Here is a 21,888-nt window from a genome sequence, read left to right as displayed (position 1 = left end):
GGAACTAAGCATTTCTTTACCAGATACTTGCTCTATACAAGCCTGGCCTTGAACTCAGATCTGCTTGCCTCTGTCTCCTGGATTAAAAGTATGTTTGTATTCCAGCCGGATCAGACAGACCTAGAAGGTCTTTTGCATTCGATCTCTTGCCACAACAGCCATGTTCTAAATTAAAATTCTTCTACATACACTCCAGGAATTTTTTCCCTCTCAAGGATGAATATGTACCCAAAGTTTACATTAAGTTAATAGTCTCTGAGGTCCAGGACTTGAAACTGTTTTGAAAGCCTCTCCTCCCCCTCTATCTCAGCCTACCAATTCTGAATATTCTGTCTCTCCTAATCTCAAGGCTACTGTCCCATGAACAAGAAAAGAGCTGGCACTGTAATGATGCTGCCTTAGGAATGCCAGAGAGTGAGAAGCCAATGCTCACAGAGCACAGGAAAGGAATAAGCAGAATTAAGCCCAAGATGAGCCTGGCACATGAGCTTTACACAAGGGCACACTGCACAGTGCGGAAGTCCTGGAGTAGCTGACCCTTCCGACAAGGTCTCCCTCACACTGTCCACAGACTCATTCGTTCTCACATGGCATACTTTCTTTTCTAACATTCACAATTCAGTCAACTAATTAAATCTATTATAATTCCTCAAATTAAATCAATTTAATTCAGTATTCAAATGCTCTTACATGTAGGTCATGTGGTAGATTTCTCGCAGAGACTCTTGACATCTTTCATTCATTTTAATTAAATCTGTCGATGTAAAGCTATATGAATTTTTCACTTTAGCAATCTGCAGAAATTTAAAAATGGTGTCAAGCTATGTGTACATGCAAACGAGATAAAACATACAGTTCATAGGACAGAAAGATAACTGAGTTAATCACTTTAATTTCTGAGATAAAGTATTACAAAGAAAGTCCTCAGTACTGCCTGTGAAAAATAAGAGCAAGACTACGTCAAAGATAAAGGAAGATGTTTTAAGGCAATCTCTCCAGCGAGACGAGCTGTTAAGTTCTGACATGGCCTGCAGAAAGGTTAGAAGATGACACCCATCAGCAGGTGATGCATGTAGTGGGCACTCCATGACCCTCACTGTCTCACACTCTCCCTTGTCCCCGACCTGAACCTCACTCCCCGTCTCTCACTCCACAGCTCTTCCATGTACTCCTCACTGTCCAGTAAGACAGTGTTGATATATACTGTCTGTGTACACAGTTGAGGAGTGAATGTATTCACAGGCTTGCAAACGCTATATTAAACAAACGTATTTCCTTACGGCAGAAACTGTCAAATCTTTGATAGGAAAATGCATCTGGAAAACTATGTAAAACCAAAGGCAGGAGAAATGCTTCAGTAGGTAAAAGAACACAGCTAAACCAGGAGACCTGAGTTCAGTCCCTGGGACCTCCATGTTGGAAGGAGAGAACTGACTCCCACATTGTCCTCTGACCTCTGACCACATATAAAACAATGAAGTTAAAAGTTCTTAAACAAAATGTTTTGCAGTGTTTTCTTCAATTCTGTTGTCAAAGCATCTTTTGGACTGGCTTCTTTGTTTGTCTTTTGCCTACTCTTGCTGTCCCATCAAGCCTGTCACTATGGTGTGCCTGCTCAGTGAGCACAGTAGCGAAGCCACACACCAAAAAGACAGATGGCAAACTAGTGCTGGAAGCCCCGCCCATGCAATGCCTCAAAGCCAGGGACAGCCATGCCTGCGCCCAGCCAAGTTCACCTTAATAAACTCCGAGGGAAGCTGCTCAGCAGAGAGCCCGGCACAGTCTGTAGTCATCTGGATGAAAAAGCCACGTGCAGAGCTGAAGCTGGTCCGTAAGGGAAGGCTGTACTTCTCTGCAAGCTGTGATATCATTCCTAGGGACCAGGAGCAAGGGAAACAAGAATTTCCTGATGGGAAATTTCTGTGTAGTCATAAAATAATAAGCTTATTATTTTATACAGAAACAGGAAACAGTAACAAATTCTAATGTCCAAAAGATATGGATAAGCACCCTCTAAAATGATATTCTCTGATATGTATTTTAAAAGAAAAGAAATCGTAAAAATTAAAACAAGAAAGAACAAGAACTATACTTTTTCTGAAAATTAGGAATATTAGAGTTCTGGGTCATTATTCATTCAACTTTTTAGTATAACAGAAGTTACCTAAATTGCTTAAATTTTACCAGCATGTTCCCAGAATGAAATAGGTATCAGATAATTTAGAATCTGAAAAGTATGTCTAAACTTTCTGTCAATCCCACACACTACAAAGGCTAAGTCTGTGTCACTACCGTAGCACTTGATCATGAACATTACTTATAAAACATCAACACCATGTTCTTACACTGCTCCTCCTGGCCTTCCTGCTTTCTCAGTGGTTTTACCACATGGGGTCTAGAAATTCCACTTGCACTTGAGGCTACATTTCTCTTTACCATGGCCTATCTGCTAAATAATTAGTTTGTCAAGTAGTAACAATTTTTTCTTTAACTTTGTGTCCTAGTTAGGGTTTCAACTGCTGTGATAAAACACCATGTCCAAAAGCAATTTGGGGAGAAAGAAAGGACAACGCTCAGGTCACATTCTGTCACTGGGTGAAGTCAGCGCAAGGATGGACACAGGGAAGACACCTGGAGGCGGGAACCACAGAGAGACCTTGGAGGTCTTACTGGCTGCACAGCTTGCTTTCTTACAGCACCCAGGACCACCTGCTATTCACAGTAAGCTGGACCCTCCCACATCAATCACCAAACAAGAAAATGGGCCCTTGAGCTTGCCATTGGCCAGTCTGGTGGAGACAGTTTTCAATTGATGTCCCTTCTTCCCAAGTGTCTCCAGCCTATGTGGAGATGACATAAGGCAGCCTGTAGAGGAACTTTGATTCATAACATAGCTGCTCTGGCAAGAGATCACATCTAAAGACCTTCTAGGTCTGTGTGATCAGGCTGGAATACAAATATACCTTTAATCCAGGAGACAGAGGCAAGCAGATCTCAGTCCAAGGTCAGCCTGGTAAAGAGCAAGTTTCAGTAAAGAAAAGCTTAAGTCCTTTAATCCCAAATGAAGGTAAAATTGGTTTGTAGAAGGAAGCACCCATGTTTGAAAGTGATATCTAATTGAGTGGCAGAAAAAGTGACAAATGAGAGAAAGACTTGACAGAATAGGATACACCTAACTTTTACAAGAACAGGGAGGAAAGGGAAGCTGCTTAAGGGAACAACACTGAGAATGAGGGAGAAGAGGCAATTTTACCAGTAATAAAGAGACAGGTTTCAGAAAGAGAGAGAGAGAGAGAGAGAAAGGAAGAACAAGCTAGATACAGGTAAAGGCAAAACAAGCCAGAGAATGAGAAGGAGCCAACAGATTAGAAAAGATTGCTGGAGTTAGTTGGAGGGCCAAGCAGAACAATTCAAGAGCCTAGGGAGAAGCCAAATTGAATGAGTCCGCTGGGAGAGGAGTTTGAGCCAGAACAGCTGGGTTGAACCAGCCAGCACAGAGCTCAGAACAAGAAACAAGAAAGGGTTATTATGCTTATTAAGCATATGTCTCAGAGGCTGAAAACACTCTAGGCCTACGTTAGACGGTATAGAGGCCAGAAGCTTCCAGGACTAGGCCTGGGTTAACAGAAGGAGGTCATTAAAGATGACAACTGAAACAGGCAAATAGAGGTTCCTTTTCCAGCAGCCAGCACACCCAGCACTCACACTGACCTCTTCTGTCTTTCACGATGCACCCCTGACTCAGGTCGGTGTGCACACTGCAGGAATTTTGTAAGTATGCACTGAAAAATTTCCAGACTCAGAGGCTAATCCTCTGAGAAAATGGTGCCACTCCCAGCTAAAGCACTGTAGTATCAATCCTCTTCATTCTTCAAGTGTTTCCCAGGGTATATGAGACCACTCTCCAACACTCTGACATCATTGTCTTTCTTTTCCTTTTCTTCTGAGACAGGATCTCATCACGCAGATCAGGCTGACCTGGAATTCACTAGGCTGCCTTCAAACTCATGAAAATCAGTTTCCTCCAGCCCTAGAGTTCTGGGACTAAAGGTGTGTGCCACCAGGCCTGATAACATAATTTTTTTTTTCTAACAGAATATTTTTACTTATTATCTGGGAATTTCACATAATGCACCTCAATTACACTTACTTCCCAGTCCTCCTAGGTCAACATCTCTACTGTTTTGACTCCACTTCAAAACAAAAACAAAAACAAAACCCAACAACAAAACAAAAGCAAAATCAAAAAACAAGTCCAATTTGTATTGCTCATCTATTCACTGAAGCATGGTCAAATGTTTTTGTTGTTGTTGTTGTTTGTTTCTTTTGAAGAAGCTTCTTAAAGAGCAATATGTGTTAGCCTTGCTGAATATATATAAAATATATATATTGTATTATATACCTAATAAGGTTTCATATACATATAGTAATATAATACAGAGAGGGAACTAATTTCTACCACCAGTAAAAAAATAAGACATGTAGTAAAATATTTTCTGAGTGAAAGCCATGGAAACACGCTAAAATAATTACCTGCTATGTCGTCCACTATCTCTGTGTATGTCCTCCTAGCTATGTCTAGGAACTCACTGATGTTTGAACGCACTGCATAGCACTTCTGAGTCCGCATGTTCAAGCAACCTTTCATGTATCTTGCATCATCATTTATCACTGTTTTAATTTTCTCAAGTATTAGCCCAAACCTAGCATTAAGACAAAACAAAACAGGTAATAAGCAAACAGCTACTTTCACAGTTTACGAGAGTAAACCTTTGTTGAGGGTTATTTTACAATAAATAATTAATGTTTATATTTATCGAGGTTAGAGTTATCATTGCCTGAACTTAAAACTATATTTTTTTTTCTGGCAGTCAGGTTTACTCAAAAATAGTGTGAGACCACCAAATAAAACTAAAATTTGCTAATAGGAACTTCTCCCAGGTTACACATGCTCACTATGGCTATGAGTGAATCATGGAGTCACTATCAGCATGACCCTCAAGAATGACAGACAAATCTAAGTGCATGTTCCTGCATTCCTCAGGCCATGCAGCAAGAGCTGCATTAGGCACAGGCATCTACCAAACACGTCCCCCTCAGTAAGGAATATGTATTGTGGGACACAAACAGGAGCCTACAACCACCAGTTACCAAGCACAGTAGTCCAACTATACAAGCAGTAGTCCTGGTGACATCAATTTTCCTAACTTTCCTACTATTCTGTTCTTGGACATCACATTTAACTAAGCAAGTTCAGCTTATAATATAACATAGGATGCAAACCTTCAATCAACAACGCAATTATTAAGCCTGATAACATGTTTGGTCAAGAACCAAGGTGCTATTACTAGTAATTTAACAATATTAATTGTTTTTAGAACTTGTTCTACATTCATATCTATTTTTCTCCCTACCTCAGGCCTTCCATGATTTAACAAAAGAGAAGGATGTATTTTAATACCAGCAAGTGTCCTCATGGAGAATGGCTAGAAAGGCAACATTAGTACAAACAGCCATTGGGTTTTTATCCTATTATCGTACCCACAGAATATGTAATTGATATTTAATGAATACTTTGAAGAAACTTGAGTAATTATTGTTGAGACAAGGCCTCACTATGGAGCCCCAGTTTCCTGGAACTTGCTATGAAGACTAGACTAGCCTTGAACTTACAGAGATCTGCCTGCCTCTCTCTGCTTCCCAAGTACTGGAAGTATCATTACACCTCAGTCAAGTAATTTGGTTTTTCTTTTTTTCTGTTTGTTTGTTTTTGGTTTTTCTCTGTGTGGCCTTGGCTGTCCTGGACTCTCTTTGTAGACTAGGCTGGCCTCAAATTCATAGAGATCTGCCTGCCTCTGCCTCCCAAGTGGTGGGATTACAGTCAGTGCCACTATCGCTGGGCTGAAAGACAGAGTTGTTAAAATCAACTACAATCAGTAATATTAATAGGTGACAAACCTATTGTCTTCCAATGAGCCATAGTAAGCTCTTAATAAGGGTGTGCTACAGTTCTTCAAGGTGACCTGATAAGAAACAAAATCAAAAGTTAGCAAGTCATGGTACTATTCAAAATCAACATGTTATATTTAACATTTGATCAAATGTTCTTTCTCCATTTTCTCAACTCCATTCTCACGAGATTTCAGACACACATGGAGTTGAGGACAGACTGCATCTTTGCAGGTGAGATGCACACAGGTAATAAAGTCGTCCACCACTTCAAGTGAGGACTTCTGCTTTTCTGTCTCCTAAGCAGCATCGAGTTTCTTACACAGGTAGGCACTGAAACAGCCACTGCTGTACAACCAAAGTTACCCTATGATAATTTCAAGATGTGGGTTTATATACAGAGCAATTTCCCATACAGCAAAAATGGCACTCAAAACTCTCTTTTACCTAATGGGAACTCTAAACGGTCACCAACTGAGCAAAGGGATGCAAGGAGGATACAAAGCAGTTACTTTCACTGGCCATTTCAATTTGGGGGGACATGATGGATATAATTTGATTTGCTTCTGGATGGAAAAATAACATATGCATGCTGGTAAGACAGTTCACAGAACCATAGAAAAATTCAATCACTCCTAAGTCAATTTCCTTTCCAAAGATTTAAGTATAACAGTACATTTCTTGTCTCTATTTGAAATTTTAAAAATGATATAATTGTATGTTCCCAATGTCACCAGAACATCAATGTCAACATCAGAAACTTTTTATAGCAGTGTTTATTTATTTAGTGTGTATGTGTGCGCATATGTGCACCACAGCACATGTATGGAGGTCAAAGACAACATGCACAATTAGTTCTTGCCTCCGCCATCTGGGTCTTAGGAACCAAACTCCGGGGGCCAGGCGTAAGTATTTAACCCATGGAGCCATCTTGCCAGCCCAATAGCAATTTCTTAAACTTCCAATATTTCACCTTTGAATTCTAATTACTGGAGCTCCTTTAATTACTGCAGCTCTATTCTTCATGCACTTTCTCACTAATGTAAATGAACTGCAGTGGATATAATGACTTTTCAACAGACTCCTGGGACTAGCATTACAATATCTAAATGTGAGTGCTGCAGGAGGGGGAGGGAAGCTCTGTGCTCAGCATGTGCGAGGCCCCTGGCTCAATCCCTAATACATCTTTCCAAAAGAAGCTGCACACTGTGAGTGTCTCCTTTAAGATAAGTGCAGCTTGCCTTCCGACCAGGTATTGCAGAAGCTGCCCATTTCACTCATCTCTCTTTTCTACAACACGACAACATCAGAAAGCTGAGAAACTTTCCTACTTTAAACAAATGGTACTGGACAAACTTGATGGCTGCACATAGAAGAATGCAAACAAAACTAAATTCCAAATGGATCAAGGACCTCAACATAAGGCTAGAAACCCTGAAACTGTCAGAAGAGAAAGTGGGAAGAATCTTAAACTTGGACTCATTGGCACAGGACAAGACTTTCTGTACACAACACCAGTAGCACCGGCATTAAGACCAACAATTAATATTAACTAATTAATAAATGTGACCTCATGAAGCTGAAAAGCTATACAGCAAATGACACCATCTTTTGCACAAGTTGCAGCTTACAGAATGGAAAAGATATTTACCAACTACACATCCAGTAGAGGACTAACTAATATCCAAAATACATAAAGAAAAAATACTAGAGATCAAACGAAAAATAACCAAATTAAAAGGCAAGGTACACAACTAAATAAAGAGTTCTCAAAAGACAGAAACACAAATGTCTGAGAGGCACTTAAAGAAATATTCAATATCCTTAATTATCAGGGAAACACAAATAAAAAAACTTTGAGATTTCATCTTAAAGCAATCAAATTGGTCAAAATCAATAAATGACAGCTCATGCTAGTGAAGATGTGGAATAAGGGAAAACACATATCCATTCCTGGTTGAAGTGCAAACCTGTACAACTACTATGGAAATCAGTGTGATGGTTCCTCAAAAGGCTGAGACTAGATCTACCCTTAGATTAAGCTATACCAGTCTTGGGCAGACACCCAAAGAGGCTCCATCCTACTACAGAGCTACTTGCCCATCCATGTTCATTGTTGTTCTATTCAGAATAGCTAGAAACTAGAAGTAGTTTCATCGAATGATGAATGGATAATAAAAATGTTTATACAATGGACTATTGTTCAGCTGTTAGAAAAATGAAATAGGCTAGTGAATGAATGTACCTAGGGAAAACTTATATTGAATGAAGTAACCCAGACCCCCAAAAAACAAATATTGTATGTTTTCTCTTACATATGGATGTTAGCTTTCAAGCCATTACTGTGTATGCTGGAATCCAGATAGCAATAAAGATTAGGTATCTCATAAGGGACTAGCAGGGAGGAGAGAATCTCCCAAGAAAGGGGAAATAAGGTGCATTGCTATGGAGAGACCAGGGTGAACTAGAATAGGGGGATTAAATAGGAAAGGGGATAGTACAGAAAGGTAAAGGAGGGAATGTGGGGAAGGACAACTAACTCTAAAGGCCATTTGAAAAACCATATGGAAACGTACTGGAGGCATCCCAAAATAAATGCACATATGAAAAGAATCTAAATGAAATCACCAAATTAGGGAAGACCGTGCCCCAACTAGACATCTTATACCACAAAGCAATACTTCCATTGCCAGGAATGGGTTAAGTCTGGTTGAGTTGTCAGCCAAATGGGAATCCCCAAACATTACAGTTGCCAAGACTATTGGTTACTCCATAAAAGCCTGACAGTAAGGCCCTACTGCTGAAGCCAGCAGTGACATGTGTCACTGACATGGAGAAGCTGCGCTGGTGCCTAACCTGAGGTCTCACTACTGACTGTCATCCACAGTACTGGAAGGTACTCTGTGTGCCACCAGGGGAGAGTAACCATCAGTATATCCAGCCTCAATCCCTGCGACCTCAGCAGTGACCCACCTGCAGGATATACTGGTGCAACACTGGCACAAATATTATAGGAGTAACTGTGGTTTGAATAGTTTGGCCCTACAGACTCGAATGTTTGAAAGCTTCCCCACAGGGAGTGGCACTATTATTTGGGCATAGCCTTGTTGGAGGAAGTGTGTTACCATGGAAGTGGGCTCTGAGGTCTCAGATACTAACAGGAAGCCTAGGGCGGCACTCACTTCTCTGCCTGTGGCTCAGAATGTAGACCTCTCAGCTACCTCTCCAACACCATATCTGCCTGCACATTGCCTTACTCCCTGCCATGACGATAATGAACTAACCCTCTGAAAGCCAACCCCAATCAAATGTTTCCTCTGTAAGATTTCCTGTGGTCATGGTGTCTCTTCACAGAAACAGAAACCCTAAGAAAGTAACCAAGTACTTTCTGACTGGATGTAAGTTCCACTCTAAGAGATAGAACCCATACCTGACACCGCTAAAGCAGCCAAGAACCTGAGACAACACAGGCCACAGGCCGAGGGGAGTGACTCCTGATGCCATACTGGCATACCCACAGACCAGGGTCTCCCTTAGCTGTCATCAGTAAAACTTCGTCTTGCAATAGGTGGGAACTAACACAAAGAACCACAAGTGTTCAGTGTGCAGAGAGTTCTATGGGCTCTGCATCAAAGCCCTCCCATCAAGGCTCCGAGATCTATACAGAAGAGAAGAGGAGGAGAAAAGATTGAAAGAGTCAGAGTTGATGAATGACTCCAAGAAAACAGGGTCTTCCACACAACAGGACTGATGAACTCACAGAGACTATGCTAATATGCACAGGCCTGCACAGGTTCTGGCTAGGTGGGGTCCTAGCACTGAGAAGGGGAAGCAGACATGAGCTCCCACCCTAACCAAGAAGCTATCTGCAACTAACGCCCATTAGCAAAGGGAAAGGCAGTTTTTCCCAATGGAGTGTCACTGGGTATATTAACCTCAGGGCAAGCCCCACACCCATGAGCAGCTGGCCAACAGAAAACTAACTCAATGATATTTTAAGATTTATTTGTTTTATTATATGGGTGTTTTGTCTGCATGTACACTTGCACACCAAAAGAGGGCATCTGATCCCATATGGCTGTAGTTACAGACACTTGTAAGCACCATGTGGGTGCTGGGAATTGAACTCAGAACTTCTGGAAGAGCAGCCAGTGTTCTTAACCTCTGAGCCATCTCTCCAATTCCCCAGTCAATAGTACTTTTATAGACTTTTTGTCTCACTGTGCTTTGTTTAGGCTTTTATTGTTGTCTTACTAGTCTTTTGCTTGTTTGTTTTTTTTTTTTAATTTAAAAATTTCAGTGATTTATTTTTATTTTATGTGCATTGTGTGCATGTGTGTCTGTGTGAAGGTGTCAGATCCCCTGGACTGGAGTTACAGACAGCGTGACCTGCCCTGTGGGTGCTGGGAATGAATGCTGCCCTCCAGAAGAGCAGCCAGTGCTCTCACCTGCTGAGCTGTTTCTCCAGCCCCTGTTGTTCGTTTTCATTTTTATTTTTGTGTGAATTTAGTGTGTGTTTCTTATTTTTGTTGTTAGTTTACTTTTGGTTTTGTCTTTTTTTTAAAGAGAAAAAAAAAAGAACATAATGTTAGTTATGTAGGAAGGCGGGGAGATCTGGGAAGAACTAAACAGGGGAAAACATGATCAAAATACATGTTTTTTTTTTTTCAATAAATAAAAATTTAAAAACATACTAAAAAGAAGTTTAAAAACATTAATGTATAGTTATGGGCAGAATCCCTTTAGAAAACTACAAAGAAACTATTATGATAACTGAAAAATGAATGCGGGATATATAATGTTAAATATTCTAATTTGAGACACTGAAGTTTATAAAATTGTTTTGCTTGCCCAACAGGAACCAATGGGAAATGTTTTTGGTTTTTTGAGACAGGGTTTCTCTGTATAGCCTTGGCTGTCCTAAGCTCACTTTGTAGACCAGGCTGGCCTCAAACTCACAGCAATCCACCTGACTCTGCCTCCCAGAGTGCTGGGATAACAGGCTTGCACCACCATGCTCAGCAGTATGTTGTGTAAGAGAACATCCTTGATCATAGAAAAGATGGAGTTTAGTACTTAGGTACTATAAGTTGTTTCAAATGGGTCAGTTAATACCAAGGGCAACAATGTGTATTTATATATGTATGTTTTATATATGCAAAGAGAAAAAATATATTCTTACAACTTCCAAGTTTACTTTTTTCTTTACAAAAAAAGTCTAAAACTAATTCTTTATATGTTTTGGGCAGTGCATATATGAGTTACCTTTAAAGGATCCACAAGTTCCAAAGTATGCTTCAGGTAGATCAAATTTGTTATCTTTGATTCAGCTGCATTAACCTGTCAAGATAAAAGACAATGTGAACACCCTAGGTTTCAATACGATGATAATTGTGCAATTTAAACTGCAATAGTCAAAGGAAACAGCGCAGTAATTAGCAGCAGCAAAAGACTGACATTAATGAATAAGGGCACAAAGCTTCCTATAAACAGGCTGAATCTCAGTTTCCCAGGTGACTTAGAAAAACATTTCCTGCACAAGCCTGCTATGTCCACAATCTGGGAGGCAGAGGTAGATTGCTGTGAGGCCATCCCGGTCTGCAAAGCAAGTCCAGATATACAGATATACAGAGAAACTTGTCTCAAAAACAAACAAAAAAACCAAACCAAAATAAATAAAAGAAAAAACATTTCCCATTGGTTCCTGTTGAGCAAGCAATTTTTTTTTAATTTCAATGTCTCAAATTAATAATAGCCTTTCAGAAAATAGCATGAAAAGGGACATAAATAAACTTCACAGAAATTAAAGCATACTCTCTAGAGCTGAGCAGCAGCATGGGCAAATCAAACCCTGGCAGGAGCCGGGTGTCAGACGCCACAGCTATTATGAGCTGAATCTGATATGAAGTTGCCGCTCTCCAGGGTGCCCTCACCTGACTCATTCAAAGGACCTGGACCCAGTGTGCAAGGAACATCACACTAGTCAGACGAAATCTCATATTCTCCTACAATGGAGTCCTGACACTAACAGAAGATCAAAATGAATACAGGTAAACAGGAGAAAGCCATCCTTCCTATCACTGGAGGGGAGGAGGGAAGAAGAGACAAACTATAGGTGACACAGCAGGACACACAACAATCTCACTGCTGAATGCAGTCCCTAACAACCTTTCTAATGGCAACAGCACAATTATGAAGCCATCTGGAGAGAAGAAATTTGACCCTTTCTTTGTCCTACACACAAAGTAATGAAAATGGATTTACAGACCTAAATAAAAAAGTAAAGCCATGAAACATTTGGAGTGCCAAGAATCCTCTCTGACTGGGAACTGATTTGTACCTATCAGTCATCATGCCAATCTAATAGCACACATTGGTGTGTCTTCTCTGCAGTCAGTCATAATGCCAAACTAACAGCACACATTGATGAATCCTCTCTGTAGTCCGCTTTTGCTGGCGCACAAAGTCAAAGCCTCTTGTCACAGATACCTGCATCGTTCTCATGGAGACACCAGCTTCAAGGACTTGCTGGCACTGCAGTCATAAGGCTCTATGCTCTGGCTCCTCTTCACACTCCTGGTACCTCACTGTGTGGCCCAGACTCAACTATCTTCTCTTGTGATAACAAAACCTTTGGCACTGGTGTCTCTGAATCATCATTCAGTCATAATTGTGGGCTAAAGCTAAAGCATTATTCATGAGCAATTTGTCACTAATTATCTATTTTAGAAAATAAGGGTTTTTAAATCAAATGAATTTGGCTTCCATCATTAGAATGTTCAAGAAAGGATCAGCAAACAGCAAAACCAAATTAAATAAGAAAGGGAAAAGCAGAGAAGCTGACATTATCCACAGGTGGTCCTAACCTTGGTGTCCACCAACAGAAGAATGGACAAAGAAACTGAGGTAGAAGTAAAAGTTTACTCAGCTGTGATGAGTGAAATTTGCGGGAAAATCAATGAAACTGGAGGTCATGTTAAGTAAAAGAAATAAACTAATGTTAGACAAATGCCATGTTTTCTGTCACATTCAGAATCTAGATTATAAAGGGTCCTAAAGTGACAGAGGACAGGTGGGCAATAAGGAGCACAGATGAACGAAGCACAGTGACATGTGTGTACAAGCACATCCCAATGTACAGTATTTTGTTCACTAGTTAAAACTTGAACTAAAGTGGCTAGTATCCCGAGGAGAGCAATGGAGGTGACAAGCCCCAGCAGATGAGGGAAGGGCAGAGGCAAGTTCCTGTATCAACTGTGGGAGCACACCATTGAGGACTCCACAGACACAGGATAAGAAGGGGGCGTGTGGACAACTGTATGCCAGTAAGTTTACAAGGCCTTTGAGAGGCACAACTTAACAAGGATCACTCAATTTTAATTACACCTCATCAACTTTGGGAGATCTTAAAGTTTTCTGCAGAGCATGGATGCTGATGGCCATGCTTGTTAAGGCTCACAAACACAGAAGCAAGTTGAAGCTCCACACAACGCTGCCACACACTGAGGAGGGATGATTCCAAGACCCTGCTACAGAGTTGGCTGATGCTCCTCCACCCTACAGACTGGATTAGAAAGGTTTCTCTCATTTCAGGAGGCCCCAGCTATGCTGTGCCTGTCAGCTGCTAACATTTCCTATCTCCTGATGCTTCTGTTACAAAAGGACTCTGATCTCTAAAGCACAGAGAAACTCCCAAAATACGCATTAGGTACCAATGAATTTACACAAGTCACCACACTCAACATTTACTAATGTACACTGCTTCTTTTCAGGTATATGTGGACAAATATACATGTACGTAATTAAATATTCTTCAGTTCACCCTGAAAGAAAAATGTAAACAAACAATCTATTGGGACCTTCATCTGTATGAGCTACTTAAATTTGAAATTTTTCTGGAAAGGTTTTATTTTTTAATATTAAGCATATTTGAAGAGAAATAAAAATTCATTTGATAATTGCTTTTAAGAACAATATAGCTGGACATGGTGGTGCATACCTTTAATCCCAGCACACAGGAAGAAAAGGCAGGTGAATCAGAGTGTTATGTGTATACATATATATGTATACATAGATATAACCTTTAGAACTAACAGGTTTTTTATATAGTAGGAAAACAGTATACGTTGTTTGTTGAAAAGTATATAGGTTATAGGTTTAAGCAAATATCTGATTTGCTTAAATATACGAATTCTTCAACTACCTAAGATCTTTTTTACTAAACTATGAAGCAGAACTGTTAAAGCGTTGCCACCTAAGGGTAACTACTGTGGGCATCGGTGAGGAGTGCTTACCAGGGCATGCTTATGTCTTCTCATCACTACCCATCAAGATGAGCTGTTTCATAAGGGCAAAAACAGCACATGGCGCTCTGTACACGTACCGTGTCTTGCTTTGGGATTTGGACTAAAACAGAAAGCAGCTGCTCCGTATCCAGGAATCTTGCTATGACTGCAACAGAAAGTGAGTGAGTGAACTTCGTGGAGCAATCAACGCAAGAGTACTCTGGGATTACTCACAGGGGCACAGACAAGGTAAGACAACTCTGCCACTGACTCAGCGAAGTCAGTGGTGACTTAGGCACAGGCAAACCCCAGTTAGATGTGTACATTCCATAGAATCATGGGGCAGGAAAGACTTGTGGTCTTGTGACCAGTCCCCCACAGACAGTGCTAAGTCATGACTGATCACAGCTGGCCTGCTTCAGGCCCACAATGGATCATGAGGAGCCGCCTATGGTCATGTGCTACCCGAGTAGCACACATAACCCCATACTCTAAATGAACAAGTAAAGTTAGGTCAGGGAAGCATACATTAAGGCCCACAGACATGTGACTTGTTCAGCTCTCAATGTGCCAAAACAAAGTGAGCAGCCCCAATAGACATGACCTCAGTCAGCCTTCCTCCAATCCCTGCTATAAGCTCCATAACACCCACTGGTCAGCCCAGCCCAGCCCAGCCCAGCCCAGCCCAGCAGAGCAGAACTTTGCTTTGTTTTATAAATATATATTACAACTCAAGAGTGATTAGGAAGATGTTCACTACCAAGTTGTGATCTAGTATGAATCCACTAAATTTAACAACAAGCTTCTTAGTAATAATGTTAACATATGAAGGCTGATGTCCAAGTAACTTCATGTGCAAGGATGTTCATCAGAGGAACGGGACAGAATGGGAAAAGAACAATGACAAGAATGTACTTTCAGCTGAATATGGAGGCACAAGCTTGCCCATAATACAGGCCCTCTGCAGACTTGCACATCTGAAGCCAGTCTGGATTATATAACAGATCTGTCTCAAAGAGAAGGGAGGGACTGTAACTCCAGCTCCAAAGAACACACACCTCTGGCCTCTGGGGACACCTCCATGCATGTGGTGCACATAAATTCATGCTGGTACACACACATACACAGAAATAAAAAAAAAATACACCTTTAAGAAGGGAAATAGAGGAAGAGAAAAAGATGGAGTAGAGAGGAGGGGGAAGAGAGAAAAGAGAGGAGAAATAAAAGGAAGGGAAAAGAGAGGAAGGGGAAAAAGAGGAGGAGAGAGGGACAAAGGAGGGGCAAGGAAGGGGAGGGAGCAGAGAAATAATTTCAGGAAAAAATCCTGTAGAAGACTCAACTGATCCTGCAAAGGAATTTTGTAGTTCAGTTATATTAAGTCAGTGTAAGAACACTGGACTTTCACACAGCATTAAAGGGCTCTCCTCTCCCAAATCCAGCCTCCAGAAGAGCCTAGGTAGGACAGAAGCAAAAGCACACAGTAATGTAAAAGGGATCCAAAGGGCTCAGAGAGCAAACCAACACCTGAAATGTTGCCTTTGATAGGAGCATCTCAGTGTTCTTGTGAGCACAGAAACAAAATGGCAGCTGACTGCGATGTGATGAAAGGACAGTGAGTCTTCCACAAAGTTTGTTAAGAACAGAAAGAAAAAATATGGTGAGAGCCAGTGAAGGTGAAGGCCAAGGAGAATTCATTTCTTCGTGGAAGAAGTCCATAGATACAGAAAGAAAAATTCAGGAGACAAGCCAGTGACAGATATGCAGCCAGGTGAAGGAATTAGCAACAGACAGGAGTGGAGAGAGTACTGCGTCTAAGCAAACAAAAGGACAGGAAAGGCACATGCTACAGCTGCTTCAGGAAGTTTAGATCATTTAATAGCTGGAGCTCGAGCCACTTCACAGTGTGAAACAACTTCATAATTTTGGCACATGGGTTTTATACTAATGCTAGACAAAGAGCTAACAGGATGTTGCTCTGAACAATAAAGAAAGGGCTAACATTTAAAATGTCCTCTTGCAGCCCACAGCAGCTCAGTCTCTAAGTGGGTACCCTAGAAAGGGGAACAGGGGCTGTCTCTGACATGAACTCAGTGGAAGGCTCTTTGATCACCTCCCCCTGAGAGGAGAACAGCCTTACCAGGCTACAGAGAAAGACAATGCAGCCAGTTCTGATGAGACCTGATAGGCTAGGGTCAGATGGAAGGGGAGGAGGCCCTCCCCTATCAGTGGACTTGGAGAGGGGCTTGAGAGGAGATGAGGGAGAGAGGGTGGGATTGGAAGGAAATGAAGGAGGGGACTACAACTGGGATACAATAATAAATAAACTGTAATTAATATAAAAAATAAAAATTTAATTAAAAAAAGTCCTCTTCTGGGGCTGGAAGGATTGTTCAGTGGTTAAAAGCACTGGCTGCTCTTTCAGAAGACCTGGGTTTGGTTCCTAGCACCCACATGGCAGCTCATAGCTACCTGTCATCCAGTGCCCTCTTCTGGCCTCTGCAGACATCAGACATACACACAGGCAAAACACCCATACATGAGATATTTTAAAGATTAAAAAACAAAAAACCTTTCAAGAATTTATACCTTTAGTGACCTTTCAGAAACTTAAACAAAGAAGCTTAAATAAACTGACAGCATTCTAGTTTAAAATTCATTAAGCCAGGTACAGTGGTGCACCCTATAATCCTAGCATTTGGGAGACTGAGGCAGGAAGGTCTGAATTTCAAGACCAACCTGGGCTACCCCATGAGTCTAGATACATAAATGATAAAGTGTGCTCACCTGACTGGAGTCCAAAGAACAGCTCCTCATCCTGAAGTAGCTCCTGGACACAGTCCAGCCTCATGTTGATGGTCTCCACATCAACCAGTGGCTCTAGGATGTTGGAGCGCAGCCTTCTGCTCCCTCCCACAGTCTTGGTGTAATTTAAAACTCCAAAGAGAGTGTGATTATTCCTTCCAAAACACAAGTTGGAAGTTTCATTAAGGAGAAAAAGAAAAATCCAAGACTTTTCTCTTAACTTGGAAAATAAATATTTTATCATCTACATCAGTGATTCACGAACTTTCCTATACAGACAAATCACATGTGGGTCCTAATTCAACAAGTCTGAGATAAGGCCTAAAACCTATGTTTATGTTTGGTTGATTATTTTAGACAGTCTCCTGTGGCACAGGTTGTCCTCGAACTTGTTTCATACCTTAGCATGACCTTGAACCCAGGATCCTCCTAACTCCATCTCCTAAATGCTGGTATCAGGGGGCTGGTGTGCAGCCATGCCTGGTTTGAAAGCCTTCTTGCTAGATCCCAAATATGACATCACTGAACCACAAGGGTTAGAAAGGATCAAGCGTATCTGTAGGCTATGCAGACAAGTTTCTGTGGTTTACAGGACAATTACTGATAGTCAATAATTTTTATGAATCTACTGGTCATGACTAAGGACAAAACACAGAGTAGGAGAAACAGACAATAATCTTAATCATATAAGCCATGATCTTGGAGGCTGGGCAGTGATGGTACACATGACCTTGGAGGCAGAGGCAGGTGGATCTCTGTGAGTTCAAGGCCAGCCTGGTCTACAAATTGAGTTCAGAACAGCTAGGACAACACAGAGAAACCCTGTCTCAAAACTCTAAAAAAGAAAAGAAAACAAAAAGAAATGATCTTGGTCTGGCGTGATGACTCATGGGTACGGGTGCCTGCCACCAAGAATGGTGACCTGAGTTTGATCCCTGAAACCCACACAGAAAAAGGAGAGAACCAACTCTTGCAGACGTTCTCTGACTGCTACACATATACTCTAGCATGCGCGTCAGCAGGCACGACCTCAAATACAATTAAATCAATGATAAACTAAAAAATTTTAAACAATTACCAGAATTGGTCTTTGACTTTCTATCTCTTATAATGTAATGAGGGTAACAGAAAATCAATTGTGGAGCAATTTCAACAGATGTGCCAGTGCAGGTTAATGTAAATGTAAATGATTGCTGACAGTGAGCTATCCACCAGCTTACTGGTGTCCACACAAAAACACACCCTTACCAAATGTGAGAGACCATGGCCCAGGAATGCAGATTTAGGTTAGCCCAGATTTAGGTTAGGAATGCAGGTTAGGTTAACCGCGACATGGACACGGCTTCATAAAATGTTTATTGTAGCAGAACAGCGAAAGTGTGCACTGTGTAATACGCTGGTGGAACCTTAACATGGGAGTAACAGTAGAGCACGGCAATCTCATCTACAGGCCCCAGAGGCTATCTGATGACTCTTGGCCTTTCCATTGGTAGAAAAATGAGGGTCTGTTAATACATTACAAACGTTTTTATCTGTTCGTCACAGGGTGTTAGGTATGGTACAAAAGTGGGCATGGAATGGCTGTTAAAGGCCAAAGATAACCCAAGATAAACTGTAATCAGCCTCTGCACTTGTAATAGCCCTGGCTCTCCACTGCCGCTGCTGCCTGATCAGTCGATCAGCCAGCACAGCAGAAGGTACAGTGTCTTCCTGGGGACTTGGGCTCACACAGCATATCTGCTTACCTTCTTTGCTTATGGTCCTTCCCCCAATTTAGCAATTGAAGTTTTGTTTTTTTGTTGTTGTTTAGTTCATACAATTCTTTTGAAAACCTGATTTTGTAAAAAATCTGGGTTCAACAGCAACACGGCAGTGATTTAAATGAACAGTTCATTTACTGTTTCTCCACTAATAATTTAAAGAACTTTCAAGTAACTAATCATAGAAATTGATGATGTGAAATTTAATAAGCCATCTTACAAGAAAAACTCAGATTGTCTTACCTGTAGTCCTGGTTATTAACTAACAATTCAAGGTTTTGGGCTGATGACAAATCTATCATGGCTGTCTGCTCACTACCTTGGAAATAAATCTTCAGCGATTTTGGTGCATAGACTGAATTTTGAATGAATTCGACATATTTTAACAAGGCTGCAGCAGCTGCAAGGCAGTAATACCTGTGAAGGAGCACGGTTCAGTGGTGGAACTCAGGACAAACAGGCAGCTGCTACTCAGAAAGAGACATTTAACTCACTCGAATATCTGAAAAATTAGAACCACTTAGACAGCGTTTCTTAAATCCAAAGGGAAACAGAGATTGATAATGCCAATTTTGGAAACTAAGTGAATAATCTTATAAAACTGATTTAACAATGGATAAATTTTTGTTTTTGAAGCAGTCTTCTCCAGCCTAGGGCTGCCTAGAATCCTCTGTGATCTTCAGCATCATTTTTCCACGTGCTGAGATTACAGATGTGGTCACACTGGCTATGAAAGGCAGTTTTCTGAAGTCTGTCACTTCCCACCACTTCAACAGCTGCTTATTAGAAGACAACATTCAGCCAGGTAGGGTGGTGCATGCCTTCAATTCCAGCACTTAAAAGGCAGGGGTCAACCAAATCTACACAAGTTCCAGCCCAGCCAGGGTACATAGCTAATCAAGATTTTTCACTATGGGGTAAATGAGAAGCTACTATCAAAGCAATAAATGAGAATTCAATTGGAGAAAATATAAAGTAAATCAGAAGCACACACCTGTATGTAAGTTTCAGTGGTAACTGGATGTGTACTTTGGGCCAAGTACTTTCCTAGATGGTAGGCAGAATAGAGCAAAGAGGAGACAGAGAAAAGATCTCCCCTTGAGGAGCCAGCCTTGAGGGAGCTGCTGTCTCTCACCTGGACTGAACCTCCATCAGGACAGAGCTGAACTCGGCTGTGCATAACTGTTCAATGTACTCTAAGCCCTTTGTTTCATTGAAGTATTTCCTCTGGACTGTAGTGAAATTAACATTCTGAAAAAAGATTTTAATTTTAAAGTAAATTATTAAATGTCATGCTGTCATTCAATACTGATCTCTTATCTAAGCCTACCAGAACATACCAATAATCTCAACACTTAAGAAGCTGGGGCTGGAGGATTTTCATGAGTTCAAAGTAGAATAACAACTTGTCTTAAGAACAACATAACCTGCACAAAAATAACTCTGATTTCTTAAACACATCATAGTATATAAGTATGTATATTAAATATTGTAGAAAGTTATTTTTACTCTTTCCAATAATTAAAGTTTTTTTTCCATTTATAAAATGAAAATGGAAGCCCAAAGTAATGGCATATACTTTTAATCCCAGCACTTGGGAGGCAAAAGCAGGTAAGTCTTTGTGAGTTCAAGGCCAGCTTGGTCCATAGTGAATTCAAGGACAGTTAGAACTAATGCCATGAGACACTATCTTGAAAAAAAGAAAAAAGAAAAAAAGGAAGAAAGAAAGAAAATGACTCTCCATTCTGTGTGAATTACAGTACAATCTAGAGTTCTCAATTAGAAATTACTTTCATGAATTTAACTGAATATGTTAAGGACAATAATAAAATAATAAGCATGAGAGTCTCTGGCATCTAGGAACTGTATTCCAGGAAAACATCACACAGGTTTCTCAGGTCCTCTGTAAGTTAGAGGAACTGAGTGAAGGCACGCCTCTAGATCTAGGTAGTGCAATGGTAGAAACACAGCAACTCCACAGTCAAGTCCAGGAGCTGGGCTTATATGGGCAAACTCACTCAAAAGCGAGATAGTAGCTCCTGAGTATTTTATTGTTTATTTTGTCTTCAGCAAAATAAACAATTTATTTATTATTTTCCTTCAGCAGGTAGGAACACATAAGCCAGAGCTTGTTTAAGTGTCTCATTTAATCTTCACAATAACTCCACAGCACAAGTCTTTTTATTCCAATGTTCTGCAAGTAAAATTCTGAAAAGGCAAGCAACTGTTCACCTGTCATATGATTTAGTTAGACTTCTGTTCTGAGGTTCGTGCTCCTCCCTCTCCACACTGCTTCTGACTTAAGAGGCACTCTGTTTGCTAAGAGGTCATAATAGAAACAGTAATACACATTGACTTTTCTCTCTTGTAATACTTTTGGCTGAAATATTTTCGTGGCTGGCTCCTTTACTCCATTCAGGATTTTGTTAGTATGTAATCACATCCCTGATACTATCCCCAAATACTTGACATGAAATACCAATTCATATGCTGATAGAAAACCCTGAAGCTCACAGAGGTCAGCAAATTCACTTGTACTAAGTCTCTAGACCATAGTCTTGTAAACAGGGCAGTCTGTCTCCTTTGTTCTTGACCTGTCTCAAATGTGCTGTGTATATGTTGCATTGTTCTTTGGAGATTTGCTATAGCTATTCCACACTCCATGTGACTACAGGAAGCCTGTTGGTTAGAGCATACTATTCTATAGGAAAAAGCAAGACCCATGAGCACTAAATCACAGTGGTGAGCCACTCTAGCAGCTTCGGGGTGCAGTGAGGGTAAACAAAGCAGGGCCAGTCAGCACCCTTCCCTGGACAAAAGTATCTTTTCTGTTGGTAACAGCAGGCTAAAGTCATCAATACTCATGCTCCTAAACCTCACGAAAGTCACCTATCCATAACAGAAAAAGATGTTTGGAGTAAGATGGTAATAAAGATTTCTTTACCAAATACTAGGCTCCTCTGAGGACCCTACTCTAGTAGGCCTCATCTTTATCCAACAATGACTAACACTCAAGCCTGTCCCCAGCATTCACTATTTCAGATCTCATTCAGAAGTCCTTGTCTCCTGTTGTCTCTAAGAGCAGAGTCTAA

General features: G+C 40.8%; 1 protein-coding gene across 1 annotated transcript in view; it reads right to left on the bottom strand.

Moving 5' to 3' along the window:
- The window catches only part of Msh4 (mutS homolog 4), a 58,089-nt gene that overhangs the window by 25,030 nt on the left and 11,171 nt on the right, over positions 1-21,888 (bottom strand). The window contains exons 5-13 of the mRNA XM_055614384.1: positions 19,932-20,047; positions 19,040-19,213; positions 17,019-17,191; positions 14,333-14,400; positions 11,215-11,289; positions 5,959-6,023; positions 4,534-4,703; positions 1,737-1,873; positions 691-794 (exon numbers count right to left, since the gene is read on the bottom strand). Coding sequence (XP_055470359.1) covers positions 691-794; positions 1,737-1,873; positions 4,534-4,703; positions 5,959-6,023; positions 11,215-11,289; positions 14,333-14,400; positions 17,019-17,191; positions 19,040-19,213; positions 19,932-20,047 — 1,082 coding nt within the window. The remainder of the gene's footprint in view (positions 1-690; positions 795-1,736; positions 1,874-4,533; positions 4,704-5,958; positions 6,024-11,214; positions 11,290-14,332; positions 14,401-17,018; positions 17,192-19,039; positions 19,214-19,931; positions 20,048-21,888) is intronic.

The sequence above is a fragment of the Psammomys obesus genome, unplaced genomic scaffold (assembly GCF_907164565.1).
Source record: "Psammomys obesus unplaced genomic scaffold, mPsaObe1.curated_primary_1811, whole genome shotgun sequence".
NCBI lineage: Eukaryota > Metazoa > Chordata > Mammalia > Rodentia > Muridae > Psammomys > Psammomys obesus.
The sequence above is the reverse complement of the archived record's forward strand: the minus strand, read 5'-3'. Positions and strand labels throughout refer to the sequence as shown.